Source organism: Ailuropoda melanoleuca, chromosome 4, assembly GCF_002007445.2.
Source record: "Ailuropoda melanoleuca isolate Jingjing chromosome 4, ASM200744v2, whole genome shotgun sequence".
NCBI lineage: Eukaryota > Metazoa > Chordata > Mammalia > Carnivora > Ursidae > Ailuropoda > Ailuropoda melanoleuca.
The window spans coordinates 43,388,111-43,401,710 of record NC_048221.1 but is presented as its reverse complement, the minus strand read 5'-3'; the positions used below and the strand labels follow the sequence as shown (position 1 = coordinate 43,401,710).

General features: G+C 35.7%; 1 protein-coding gene across 6 annotated transcripts in view; it reads right to left on the bottom strand.

The window, feature by feature from the left end:
* CNTN4 (contactin 4) overlaps positions 1 to 13,600 on the bottom strand; it is a 901,169-nt gene that overhangs the window by 286,994 nt on the left and 600,575 nt on the right. For all 6 annotated transcript variants that reach the window (XM_034658663.1, XM_034658662.1, XM_034658661.1 and 3 more), the window contains 2 exons: positions 9,360 to 9,486; positions 1,731 to 1,906 (listed from right to left, as the gene is read on the bottom strand). In XM_034658663.1, coding sequence (XP_034514554.1) covers positions 1,731 to 1,906; positions 9,360 to 9,486 — 303 coding nt within the window. The remainder of the gene's footprint in view (positions 1 to 1,730; positions 1,907 to 9,359; positions 9,487 to 13,600) is intronic.

Sequence of the window (13,600 nt, the reverse complement as noted above, 5' to 3'; positions counted from 1 at the left end):
TGTTGGGTTTGTTTTTGTACTTTTGAAAAAGTAGAGCAGTCTACCATGGATCAGGATGCTTTGTGATGAATAGGTGAGCTCTCTGTTTTTATAACTTTTGAGGCTGAACAACTATCAGCCATGGATTCTTAAGGTGGCAGGATGCCTATATTACCCCTGAAGTGGGACAAGCAAGGTGGACTCCAAACACTGGTCCTCAGGCCAACTCAGCCACAAAATGAGTGGTAGAGCTTTTCCCTAGGCTAAAATAATGTAATTAAGTAACCGCCCTCAAATATCATATTCTGTCTTTTGGATAGTTTTGGTAGTAGAAATGCCTGGACAAAAGGATAGTTTTAAGAGTTGGTAATTTGCTTTTTAAATGTCATAAATTAGAAAGATAAGGTTGGTAATGCTATGTCAACTTTTATTTTTTTGTTGTTACTATTGCTATCTTAAAAATTTTCCTATACTACGAAATCCAAAAATCAAAGTAGTCTCACTGACTGCAGAGATCTCCCTACTCTGAGAATCAAAGATTCTATGATTATTTTTCAAAAGGAATCTAACAAAATTCACTTGTCATTCCTAAAAGAATAAGTATAGGTATCAGACTTGCCTTAAACCAAGAGAAACAGTTTGGTTCTGTAGTACTCAATTGGACATATTATCCTTCTATTATTCTGCACACCTAAGAATGTTTGGAAGATTCACACAAAAAAGGAGATATTCACAAACAAAATAAACTTGGAATCCTATATATACCTAATACTCAGAAACTTCATTTCTCAACTAGTAAAAATGCCACCTGATGGCAATAATAGATTAAGCACTGGATATTAGATATATTTGATGTTGAGTTCCCAGAGAGGATTTTGTTAATGATAATATTCTACAGTGTTACTGCCAACAGACTTTGTAATTATGAAACCTTTGACATTAATGCACTGCTGTATGAATTGGGATTTTACACAAGGAAATATATAATCATATGCAAATACATAAACCCTTAAAAATGTAGCTGAACATCAACTCTCAAAGGCATCTGTACTCAAATGTGTACTCACTGCTCTTGCCTGCTCTTGCTTTTATTTTCAACTTGCTATTTCGAAATTCTACTTTCTTTGATTTGCTCATGAACTTTTATTAGATGATGGTCTTAAGAGATGGCAATTTATTTTTTAAATGTTCTAAACCGGAAATATGAAAGGTATAACGTAGATGTTAACACCTTGTCTCTACTTTTGTTATTATTGTAGTGGTTTTAAAAGTTTTCCTAATCTATAAAATAAGGAAAAAACTGGAGGATTATAGGATTAATAGACTACCAACGTTTTTTGCAACTCTGAGCTTTATGGTTAAATGCTTCTCAAATTAACTGTTACTGGCAGTTCAACTGCTTGCTTATACACACTCTATCATGTGTGTGTGTGTCTATGTGTGTAATTTTTGTGTGTGTAAATTTATTTGGGTATAAATTTGAGTGTGTGTGAATTTATATATGTGTAGCAAGTCCCATAACAAACTATCATATAATCAAACTGTCTTTAGCCTTATAAAAGCAGAATACATCTTTCCACTTAGATTTACAATTTATCTTATAAACAAGATATTTCCCAAATATGAGAAAAAAAGGTAAAGATCATATAACAAAATAAAATCTATTTGGTTTTTAAAAAGGAACTGTTTTAAAGGCTTAATGGTACAAAAACTCAAAGTAACATTTGCAGGATGAGGTAATTGCTACTTACAGGCAAACTGAAGCTTTGCTTCTCTGCTAACAACTGTTCCAAATGAGTTTGTTGCTATGCACTGGTACGTTCCAGCATCTTGGGTTTTATTGGGGTTATTGATCAACAAGCTGCCTTCAACAACACTGTAGCGGAAATCCACACCAATGTCAACATCTGTTCCATTTAATTTCCACCTATAGTATAGAAATGCCAGGAGATAAAGCCTTGTGATATTAATCAATATTTCTGAATCATCTAAAATATATAAAAACTAAATAGCCAGAAATATCATCTGTGACTTTTTTAACCATGGTTAAAAAAAAAATAGAAATGCTCTACCCAGCAATGGTGACAACTTAAGTGCTATGGAAAGAGCATGTCTTTTACAGTAAACAATGATATTAAAATTTTAACACCTCCTTTTGTGGCTAATCTGATACTACACACACTTCACTTTTTTTTTTTTTCTTTAAAGCCCCATAACATCTTGTACAACTTTCTTCAAACGGAGCTTCTCAGCAAAAGTTCTTTTTCTAGCTTGTAGTTAATCTTTTTTTTCCCTCCTAGTTTGTAGTTATTCTTTAAATGGGTCTATACAGATGACAGAATACACCACTTTCAGGTAGATTGCTGAGTATTTGATGAAATTGCAGCAGAGTTGCTTTGATTTGGTCCTTAATATGACTGAAATGGCTGACTGCAGAGCAGAGGAACTCTATTGATCTAGAGCTGTCTTAGGGACCAAACGAGTCTTAACCATGGATCACTTTGAAGATCTTCTTAGCCAATGGCACTCAAACATCAATCAACCATCCCAGTAAACTGCAGATCAGGTCATTAGGTAACAGAGGGAAAGAGAGTTTTGTTGTTCTTCTGTTTGTTTACATGAATCATCTACTGTATCTGACTCTAGTGTTTGGCCCTATAAATAAATTTTACTGGGACTCGCACATTTAAACAGCAAAGCTTCACTAACAAGATCTACTTCTTTTTCTTTTCTTTTGCAGCCAATAATATCCCCAAAAGAGCTTATTTTAACCAAATTACCTTCATTTGAATACTTAGGAACTTTTGAGCTCATACAATTCAATGGCTATGTATCCTTTTTTTTTCTCCCCTTCCCTCCCAAATTCTACGCAAACATTATAGTTGAAACTTCTGAAATACCAACAGTCTCACAGTGGCATTCACTTTGGGAGACCAAAAAATAAGGAAACACTAAAGCACAAAGGAAACTGATAAGAAACAATAACAGGACTAAAGAATGAGAGACTCTCATTTTCATCTTCTTCAATCAGTAAAAAACAAACGAAAGCCATTTAAAATGTATATGTGTACATGCATGCTCATTGTGCATCCTCTCATAATATTCTGGAGTAGTATGGCTAGTATGTACAGTGTAAAAGTATTTAAATGAAAAAATGTAATCCAGTTTGTATCAAGATTTTGGATATTTGGTATCCACAAAAGCAGAAGTTTAAGGATGATCCTTTTCTTTCTGTCAAGATCGCTCTCACACTTCAAGGTCAATTTTAAATCATACCCCTTCTAATGAAGTCTTCTTCAATAGTCCTAGTCAAAATTAATCAAAGTGTTCCGCAATCTCCTACAGGATTCTCTCTGCTCTATTACATAGGAATTCTGCCTTCACTGTAGATAATTTGCCTAGATCACTTTTGTACTGTCCCTAAAACAATCTAGACTTGACACTTTCCTTGTGCTCAATAAAGGCCCGTGGAACTTGACTGAGTAGTTTACTTTTCTGCTGTATATTTTAGCTTTGAGCATGCACAGTTTATGAAGCTTTCTAGCCCACTACAGCATGGTGCTGTACATTTGTTCACATCTATGTCTTTGATACGTAAAAATTTCTAAACATGAGGGGGCAGTAAAGGTAGGTCAAAGTCGCAAAATGGGACATAGCTCTTCATGTGTTTGTTTATAAGAAGATGGGTATTAGACACAAACATTGTTTTTAAGCTTGACAGTAATTTTCTCTGTGTTCTGACACAGACATGAAAGCAGTAAGGCAATAAAAAGAGAAAGCCGGGTTATATTTTACCAGGTCTACATGCGCATGAATCTCGAGAAATGAATGCCTGCCCTAGACATTTTTTTTTTTTTTTGAGTCCCCTGATCACGTCTTGGCTATAACTCTCACTTCAAACGATAGTCGAGCAATTTAATATGACAAATCTAAGAATTCAAAGAGGAAATTGCAATATAATGTGAGCTGCAAGCAGAGTGTGGAATTTAGAAATGGACCATGTGAGCCTTTTTAGAAAAGTGGTTGTGGGGATAATGAGAACACCTCTGTAGGTCTGTCTACACTAGTCATCCCAACCTAAATGCTCTGCAGAAAGTCCTTTAATCTACTTTATTGCCTGCTTTTACATACAAATAGCAAAGGAAAAGGGATTATTTAGAAAATAAAGTGCTTGCTGTGAAATGAAGTTGAGACTAGATTACAAAACACTATACCCAGTCTTATTCAATGCAGTCAATGTTCATTCCCACTGAATGTGGATTGTACTAAATTCCTTATCTTAGTCCATACTGGAACACTCTTGAAAAATCACAGTTTATTTTCAATGTTTGAGTGATCTTTTAAGTACTGGTAATAGAGACAATGTCCATGTGGAACAAAGAGATTTTTCCTAGGGTCAGGACAAATTAGTGAGTCTCATAAACTGATTTCTTTTTTCTTTTTCTTTCTTTCTTTCTTTCTTTCTTTCTTTCTTTCTTTCTTTCTTTCTCTCTCTTCTTTCTTTCTTTCTTTCTTTCTTTCTTTCTTTCTTTCTTTCTTTCATTTTATTTATTTGACAGAGAGAGAGGGAACACAAGCAGGGGAGAGGGAGAGGGCGAAGCAGGCTTCCCACCAAGCAGGGATCCTGACTTGGGGCTCGATCCCAGGACCTTGGGATCATGACCTGAGCCAAAGGCAGCCCCTTAATGATTGAGCCACCCAGGCGCCCCTCATAAGCTGATTTCTGAATCACCTGGGGCAACGATAACTCAACTCTTCCCAGAGAGTCATGTTGTGTCCAAGTAAACACTTACTATGAAGTTCTGGGAGGTACAATTTTCCAGACTTTGCTGGGAAGCTAGCAATGGAATTTGTTGTAATAAAACCCTCTTTTTTCGTTCACAGTCTCAACTTTGGCATGGAAGAAGGGGCAAGACCTTTGTGACTTGGAATTTGTTGTTTATAAACTAAGTTGAACACAAACCTCACAGCAAAGGCACTTCAGCCAAGTGCCTGAACGTCCCTCCTGTCTTGAAAGGGAAGCTGAGGGCAGTAAGTAATGTCACAAGTCCTTGAAACTTTAATACAAGGAAAGTTGGCAAAAGTCAACACTTCTTAAATTTTTCTGGGTCTGGGTCAATCCTTTCAAAGTTGAGGGGCAGGAAACAATGAAAAGAGAAGGCTCAGTTGTGGGAATAAACACAAAGAAGAGAGGTCAGTTCTGGTGTTTGAGGAAAAACCTAAGGCTGAAAATCCCCATGGAGAGTTCACCTTGAATTTTTCCTACTTGTTTGTCCCGCTCAAAGTCAGCCTGAGCACTGAAAAAAGTGTAGCCAGACAGATGTTTGAAAATACCTGATTTCTCCGTTCTGTCCCTTGCTCCTTCCTTCAACAAGAGGGAGTTTTTAGCTCCCAGGTAGCAACTGGCTATTATGTTACAGAGAAACTGCCAAAGGTATAAAGGAAAACACAGTACATGGCAACAATTGCTGGTGCATTTGATTAAAAGTTTTCTTCTCAGCTTTTCCTGGCAATCTTTAAAAACATAATAGGTTTCTGTTCCACTGCTTGTTTTAAATAACAAAGCAGGCCCCTGGATCTTGAAACACAATGTCACAAAAGCAATGTTAATTAAAGGTCAGTTTGGGGGAAAAGGAAGCAGCAACTTGCCAAATTCTGCTGCAAAATTTGTTTTCATTTATGGCTAACATCTGAACTTACACTTGGCTCTGTACTAAAAAATAGGCCCATTTAACTCATCATTTATGTATGTAGAAACCTTTGCCTCTTGCATTTATTTTTTTTTACTACATAACACATCTTACAGTATCTGATTTAACCTTGAATTCAACATATTCTAGGGAGAACAAATGCACATTCTAGTTTGCCCAGGACAATGCTGGTTTTACACCTGCTGTCCTAGAATATTAACAGTGGCCTTTTACTCTCAGAACTATCCTGGTTTGAATGATAAATTATATATCCATTAGAGAGTTTTTTTTTTTCTTTCAGTAATGCACTTCCGTTGGCAAAATATCCATATAGCAAAACATCATTTGCTCTCTGGATTCAGTTAAATATCTCCTTTTCTATGAAACTTTCCCTGTTATCTTTCCCTTGCATCCTGAAATAGACTTCCATCCAGGATGCCCTAGCACTTGGACATCCTTTAGAGCACTGTCAGCACAATACTTGCAGCATAGTGCTGCAGCTACCTTCACCACTTCCAGGCAGTGCTCCAAAAAGCACACTACTTGAACGTACAGTTTATTAATCTCTGCATACTGAAAACCTAGGGTGGTGTCCAGTAATACAGTGATTTAATACAGTAGCTTAAAATAGTGGTTTAAATACCTTTCCCTGACCATATATTTTTCAGAATTCTAATCCATACCCCAATTCAAAGGAGAGCTGCTATGGTGGACGCTTGGGTAGAAGCTCTACAATTACTCACCCCAGGAAATTACTGAGTCAGTTCTGTGCGCCTAGAATTGATAGTTTGAAAAACACTGGGTGGTGTAATGAATGATGATACAGTTGAAGGATGAATGAATGAATGAATGGGTACATAAATTACATTCTAAAATAGTTTCTACCACACTATCATCCTTTAATTTGTATAAGATGTCCTTTGCCTTCTGCCAATTTGCAAACTAAATATCTCAGTTCATATCCCACTTCTGTGGCTCCTTAATGATCCAACCACGTCCTCCCCTAAACTATGACATATGCTATCTATTATTTTGGTTTTTACAGACTTTTATAAGTTGATTATTACCTTAAAGTTTTCTCATGAAATGTGAATAGAGGCAAAATCATATTTATAAGATACATGAAGTCACGTCGCTGTGTGGCCCAACAAACATTTATTCACCAAACATTTACTTTTTTATCTTTCTGTGAATTTCACTCTTTCCTTCGAAGTCCCAAGACCCGTACCCTGCCCTTCTCCTTAGTTCAGAATAACATATATACCTCTTTTTTGTGACTTGCTTTGTTTGCTGAAAATTATGTTCCTGTGATCCATCATGCTGCAGCTCTAATTCATTTTCACTACTGCATGGGGTTACCTTGTATGAACGTACCAGGTTATATTTATTTATATTATGTTGAATTTAGTTTTCTAAATTTCTGCTAATCTGGCAGGCTTGCAAGAATGTGTCCTTTTAGTTTTAATTTGTGTATTTCTGCTCTATTTAATGGATATGTGATATTCCTTTTCTTAGAAGTACCTAATCAAGTCTTTTGTAATGTTTCTACTAGGCTACTAAAAAAAGTTTTTTTACTTTTTGATTTGTGGGGATTTAAAAATATTTTTGGATATTATTTCTTTGCCAATGACATGTATTAAAAATATCCTCTCCCAGTTGGAAGCTTGAAATTTTACTCATCTCAGTATTTCTGTTGAACAGAAGTTCTTAACATTAATGAAGTTAAATATTTTCTTTTATGATTTGTGCTTTTTCTGTCATATTTGAGAAATATTTCCTTCCCTCCAAAGTCATAGATATGTCTGCTATCTTCTTTTAAAAGCGTATATGTCCCCCGTAGCTCTTAAAATCACCTGAAATTGGTCTTTGTGTATGTGATCAGGTAGGGGTCAAAGTTGATTTCACTTTTTTTAACCATGTGTATAAATCCATTGTGCAATATATCTTTCTTAAATTTATTTCTATTATTGTCATGACTTTTAATTTTTATCTCCACAAGACAGTGGAGAAATTATCATTTTTATTGCTTAGTGTAACTGCAAATGATTTTAATGTGGAAATATTAGACTTTGCCACTTGCATTACTATCATTTTTTCTTCTATCTCAGATATTCTACCTGGTATCATTTTTATTTCGTTTCAATTATAATTGAAAGATATGTCTTTTAGATATATCTTTTAGAATTTTCTTTAGTGAGTATGTCTGCTGAAGTGAAACTTTATTTTTTTTTTAAAGACTTTATTTATTCATCTGAAAGAGAGTGAGAGAGAGAAGGAGCAGGGGGAAGGAGAAGCAGGCTTCCCGCTGAGAAGGGAGCCCCACACGGGGCTTGATCTTAGGATCCTGGCAAGAGCCCGATGTGGGACTCGATCCCAGGACCCAGGGATCACAACCAAAGCCAAAGGCAGACACTTAACTGACTGAGCCACCCAGGTGCACTTGCTGTAGTCAAACTTTAGTTTCTGAATGCCTGAGAACACATTTATTTTGTTCTCCTTTTTAAAAAATATTTCTGCTATATAGAAATTTAACAGTTAATCTCTCTCAGCATATCAAAGTTTCTGTCTTCCATTCTTATTTTTTGTAACTATTGAGAAGTCAGTTGCTGGTCTGCCATCTATTTGAGGGTTATCTATTTTATAAGCTTGACTATCTTTATGATTGTATCTTCAACTTGGGTGTTCTGCTGTTTCACTATAATAATTCTAGATGAGGCTTTATTTTTATTTGTACTCCTTGAAACTCATTTGGCTACCTAAATATATAGCTTGGAATTTTATTTTTTTTAGCTTTTTTTTTTTTTTAAGATTTTATTTTTAGGTACTCTGTATGTAGACCCAACATGGGGCTGGAACTCATGACCTGAAGATAAAATGTTGAGTGTTCTCCCTTGCCTTTCCTTATGGAACTCTGATTAAACATATGGAAACATTTTCTATTAATCTCTCTCTCTTTTTTTTTTTTTTGGCTTTTCCTTTCTCTCTCTGTCTCTCTCTCTCCCTTTACTTCTCTTTATCCATTTCTGATGTCTTTGGATGATTCCTTCAGATATACCTTGCAATTTACTAATTCTCCTTTCAGCTGTGTCTCATTTTCTATTAAAACCACTTAGCACCAAAGATTGAAATAGGCAATTACTTTAGCTTTACAGTTCTTTGGGGAGGCAAGCTTATTTCTTGTTACAGGCACTGTAAGTACATAGCCTTTAGGTCCCAGGTCTATTCTAGGAGGTATTCTCATGTTAGACTCTGCTCTTGGTTGACTCTAGGCTTTGTCTTGTGATCACCCCATGAAGCTACAAAATCCAAAGCTCTAGTTCACACAGTTCATCCAGGTGAAAACTGCTTTTAGGGGTCAGTTTTCTTCTCTGGGTTCCAAACCCACTTATTTTTTGACTTCTGAGTACTTCTTACTTCGATACCAGTTTGTTGATGCATGTGTTAAAAGTGTTTTAAAAAATATGTTAAGAAATATTTAGGCTTTCAGTGAGGGGGTCAAATAGGATATTTAATTCCCAGAAACAGAAGCTGGGTACTAAACATTTCATGAACACAATGATCTCCTTAGTGTCTCAGGGTATAGCCTATGGTGCCTATCTAAAAGATCTTTATGTAATTAGCAATCCTTAAGTACTTGTTGATTTTAATGGAAATGATATGCATGGAAACACGTGATTTAAATTAACGAACCTGATATGCGGTTTTGGATTCCCTTTAACCTCACAGTTGAGCTTCACCTTTTTCTCCTCAGAATTCAAAGGGAACATTACATGACTTGGTTCTTGAATAAAAACAGGGCCATGCAGTGTGTAGTCATCTGAAATGAGAGGAGAAAATGTCCAAAAATGAAGAACATCTTCCAAATAGGAACAACAACAGGAAACAACTACAAAATGAAAATAAGAGTGGTAAAATGACAAAAAAAAAAAATAGTAATACACAACAGATTTAGTTTCAGCCTTTAGATGAAATTTCCTACTGAAGAGTAATCCTTCATAGATTATAATAAAGTGGAGACACAGACTCCCCTATTTCATACTGACAACTTATTTTTACTAACAACTTCCAGAATGCTTGGCATTCCCTTTCCTCTCCTCTTATTTTTCATTCCATCTGCCTTTTGCTCACCCTTTTACTTTGTTTACATTTTGTGCCTTTTACAGCTCTTTTGTGGTGCTGTCATCCTGGGAGACTGTCTAATGTCACAAAGTTAAAAATTTCTCTGCTCTGTAAAGGGATAATATAATTGGAAGCAAGCAATGATGATTTCATAAATACCTCAATAATGAGAAACAGCTCTGTACTGCTAAAATATGTATAAAAGTTTCTTTTTTTCTTTTTTTTAAAGATTTTATTTATTTATTTGACAGAGAGAGAGACAGCCAGCGAGAGAGGGAACACAAGCAGGGGGAGTGGGAGAGGAAGAAGCAGGCTCCTAGCAAAGGAGCCTGATTTGGGGCTCGATCCCATAACACCGGGATCACGCCCTGAGCCGAAGGCAGATGCTTAAGGACTGCACCACACAGGCGCCCCTGTATAAAAGTTTCTTAAATTGTCCATGTGAGTAAAAAACAACCTAGAGTCGTGATTCTCAAATTATCTGGTAAATGACCAGTTTGGTTTTTTCCCCAACCTATGATGGATCCATACACGGGGCTGGTTGTGTAAATATCATACAGCTGGAACCATATGTGATTCAGCACACAAATTCAGTAACACCCAAACTAGTCTATAGCTGGTTCAATGATACTTGAGTATACAATGACGTATGGGTTTCTAGATGCTTTCTCTCAATTAACAGTGACTAGATATCTGAAACTTACTTTATCACAAAACAGCAATGAAGTTTAAAGACTGGAATAATCCATAAACCAAACTTTAAGTAGCACTATAGAGTATATGTTTCTAGAGCACACATACATAATAAATATTAGTCAAAATGCATCTCACCACCTATACCCATGAAAGTGATTTTCATTCTTCAAAATCTAGTTCAAGTTCTTTTTTTTTTTATCCTAGAAAGCTTTTCTGGACCTTTATCTTCTTCATTTAACCACATCATTCTTCAATTATATCTCCCTGTAGCCACTTTTTTTTTCTATCAAGTGTATTTGTACCTTGCTTTTTCCACTTTGGACTGTAAGCTCTTTGAGAGCATGATGTATTGTACACATTTTGGTATGTTCTGATGTACCAATACCAAGTACAGCAGCTTATACATAGAAGATCATTAACAAGGATTTGTTCTATTTGGGTTTTGTTTTTTTTTACTTTTTAATGTATTCAATCAGCCTACTTAGGCATTTCCTGATGAATTTCCACATAGAAGGGCCAGTGGCTATGATATAAAGTAAGACTGAATATCACCCTGTAGCTGGCAATCCACTCCCCACTTAGGTGTGATTATTTTGAACAGTGTGAATTGCAACTGCTATCCTGGAAAACCTTTATAACCAGCCTTTGTTGATAGGTGATAAGATGAGAGTAAATTCATGCAGATGTATCAGGACTGAGGAAAAAGAATAAAGCTGGCTTGGGAATCTTGGTGAAGGAAAAGAAGTAAGATGATTTCTTTTAAGGTTTTATAACCCAGGGTTAAAAAAAATTCATATGTTGAGGGTGGGATAGAAGAAAATGTAAGGAGACAAGATGACAAAACAGAATTCTATTTTATTATGGAGAAGTCAGGATAGCCAATGACCTCATGGTAAGAAAAAGCAGGATGTGAATTCAGAAAAACCATGAACTGAGAATCAATGCCTTGGGTCAACTACTAAATCCATGACCTCTCTCTCCATCACCTAGTCTCTCTAGCCCTCAATTTTCTTATCTCTAAAATAATAGGATTGGACTAGTCAGTGGTTCTATACCAGTTAAGAATGGGAAAGAATCCCTGAATATTTTTCAATGAACATACATGCACATATATGTGAAATTTGCATTCAAAGATGACATGAATTATATTGCCACCACCACCCTCTCTCCTTACTCCATGTATAAAATCTCACATTAATGAGACTTAAACAAAGAAAACAGGATCTGCCAAAGAACTCAAAAGCATAGAGTGAAAGTACATAAACATGTAGTTTTTTTTTTTTTTAACACTCATGGTTTGAAACCAGATACTTCAAAATCCAGATATTTACATTCTGATTTTCAACAATTACATAGATTGTTTCAAAACAAATTTAAACACTGGTCAAGGATTAGCTCAATTCAAATGTGAAGAATCATGTGAATTTTTGGCATATCTATTTAAGTAACAAATGTTACTCATCAAGATCACTAACATAGCACACTTGGTGGATTTTTCTCTAAGAGAGAAGTATTGCTATTGTTGTCCCAATTCCAAAATTATGTGTGTATATATGCATATAAATATAATATCAATCATCTCAATTCATTGGTGTTCCCTGATTTGAATTTCATACAGAAATACATGGTCTATTACTAGTTATTCCAAATAAGAATAAAACATAATAATGATTATCCAGGATGCAGCTGAGAGGCTGTGGATTAACATCTGTACTATTTCTCAATGTATCCATGCCATATTTAAATAACAAAAATGGTATTTTTTTCTGTGTATTTTGTAACAAGAATTGATAATAACGATGCTTTGCATTCGCTATAAATAACACATTTCATCCAAAGTTTTTATTTTCTCTTGGTTAACCAAGCTTGCTGCCTGTAAATTAACATTAGCATAAAGGGAATGGTTATTTCAGTTTTCATCTAAGGAAATCCATAGCCTTTCAAACATGAGCTGTTTGGGTTCAAAAAGATGGAGGGAGATATTTTAGAAAGGTTAGCAATGCAGGTGTAGAAAACAGATAATCTAACTTTAAAAACTTCAGCCTAGAGTTACTATACTAACATTTTTTGACAAAAAAGATTTAAAGGGTTGCTTTGTTTCTCTCAAACCTTGAGGTAGCTGGATGAAACAGAGTCCTCAGAATGACATTCTTAGATGAAACACGAAGGGAAGCATCAGTAAGTTTGTTCTTTCTCTGTGTAGTAGTGACAAACTGACTTCAAATGTCTTGAAGGTTTGAAGGTACATATGAAACACTTTGCATTTGCCATTTGTAAAGCCTAGAAGATAAAGTTCACCCTTTTCTTTGTCACAGTAACTTGTTCTATAATCAGAGGGGTAGCCATGATTTCCAGCCTAGAGAAGTAAAGGAACATCTCAGAAAATGACAGAGGATAAGGTTTTAATAAGCCAACATGTTTCAGAGTTAGACCGTGGACCACTGCATTGTAATCATGGCATGGAAGGATAGAGCAAGTACAGAGCTTGTTTTTCTAAATCCCAGTCCAGACTGGCTGCACCAGAAAAATCCAGAGTCCATGAATTTGCCTTTAACCTACTTGAATCTGGGTGATTCTTTTGCACACTAAAATTTTAAAACTACTAACACAGATCCTTTTGTCCCCAGCTCTCCATTTCCTAAGAGCAGAACATCAACCAACACTGGCTTTAGACATACTCCTAAACTTTGTCTGTCGGGCAAAGTTAACCCAAAAGATCTTTGCTCAGTAACATTTACAGAAGGACTTTTTAGTACATGTTTGGACTAACAGCTGAGAGGCAAGCAGACAGGAACAGAAGATGATAAACCTAACCCACACAAAAAAATGGATGGATTTGTCAAGGTACAGGACTCATAGTAAAACTAAACCAACATTTCCTTAGAACACTCACAGTTGAATGTCAGCCGCTAATTGTGAGAACCCCCCAAGGGTTCTATGTGACAAAGAAGAGGCACTGATGTGACAAAGCAAAGGCATCCCCAGGGTAACACAGTAATCCACTGACCTATTGTGATAACTTATCCTCACTTGATACACATTACATTTGTGCTGTAACCACTACCCTTTGTTTATAAGAAATGAACCTCATTTAAGGGTCAGGATGTTCGGATTGA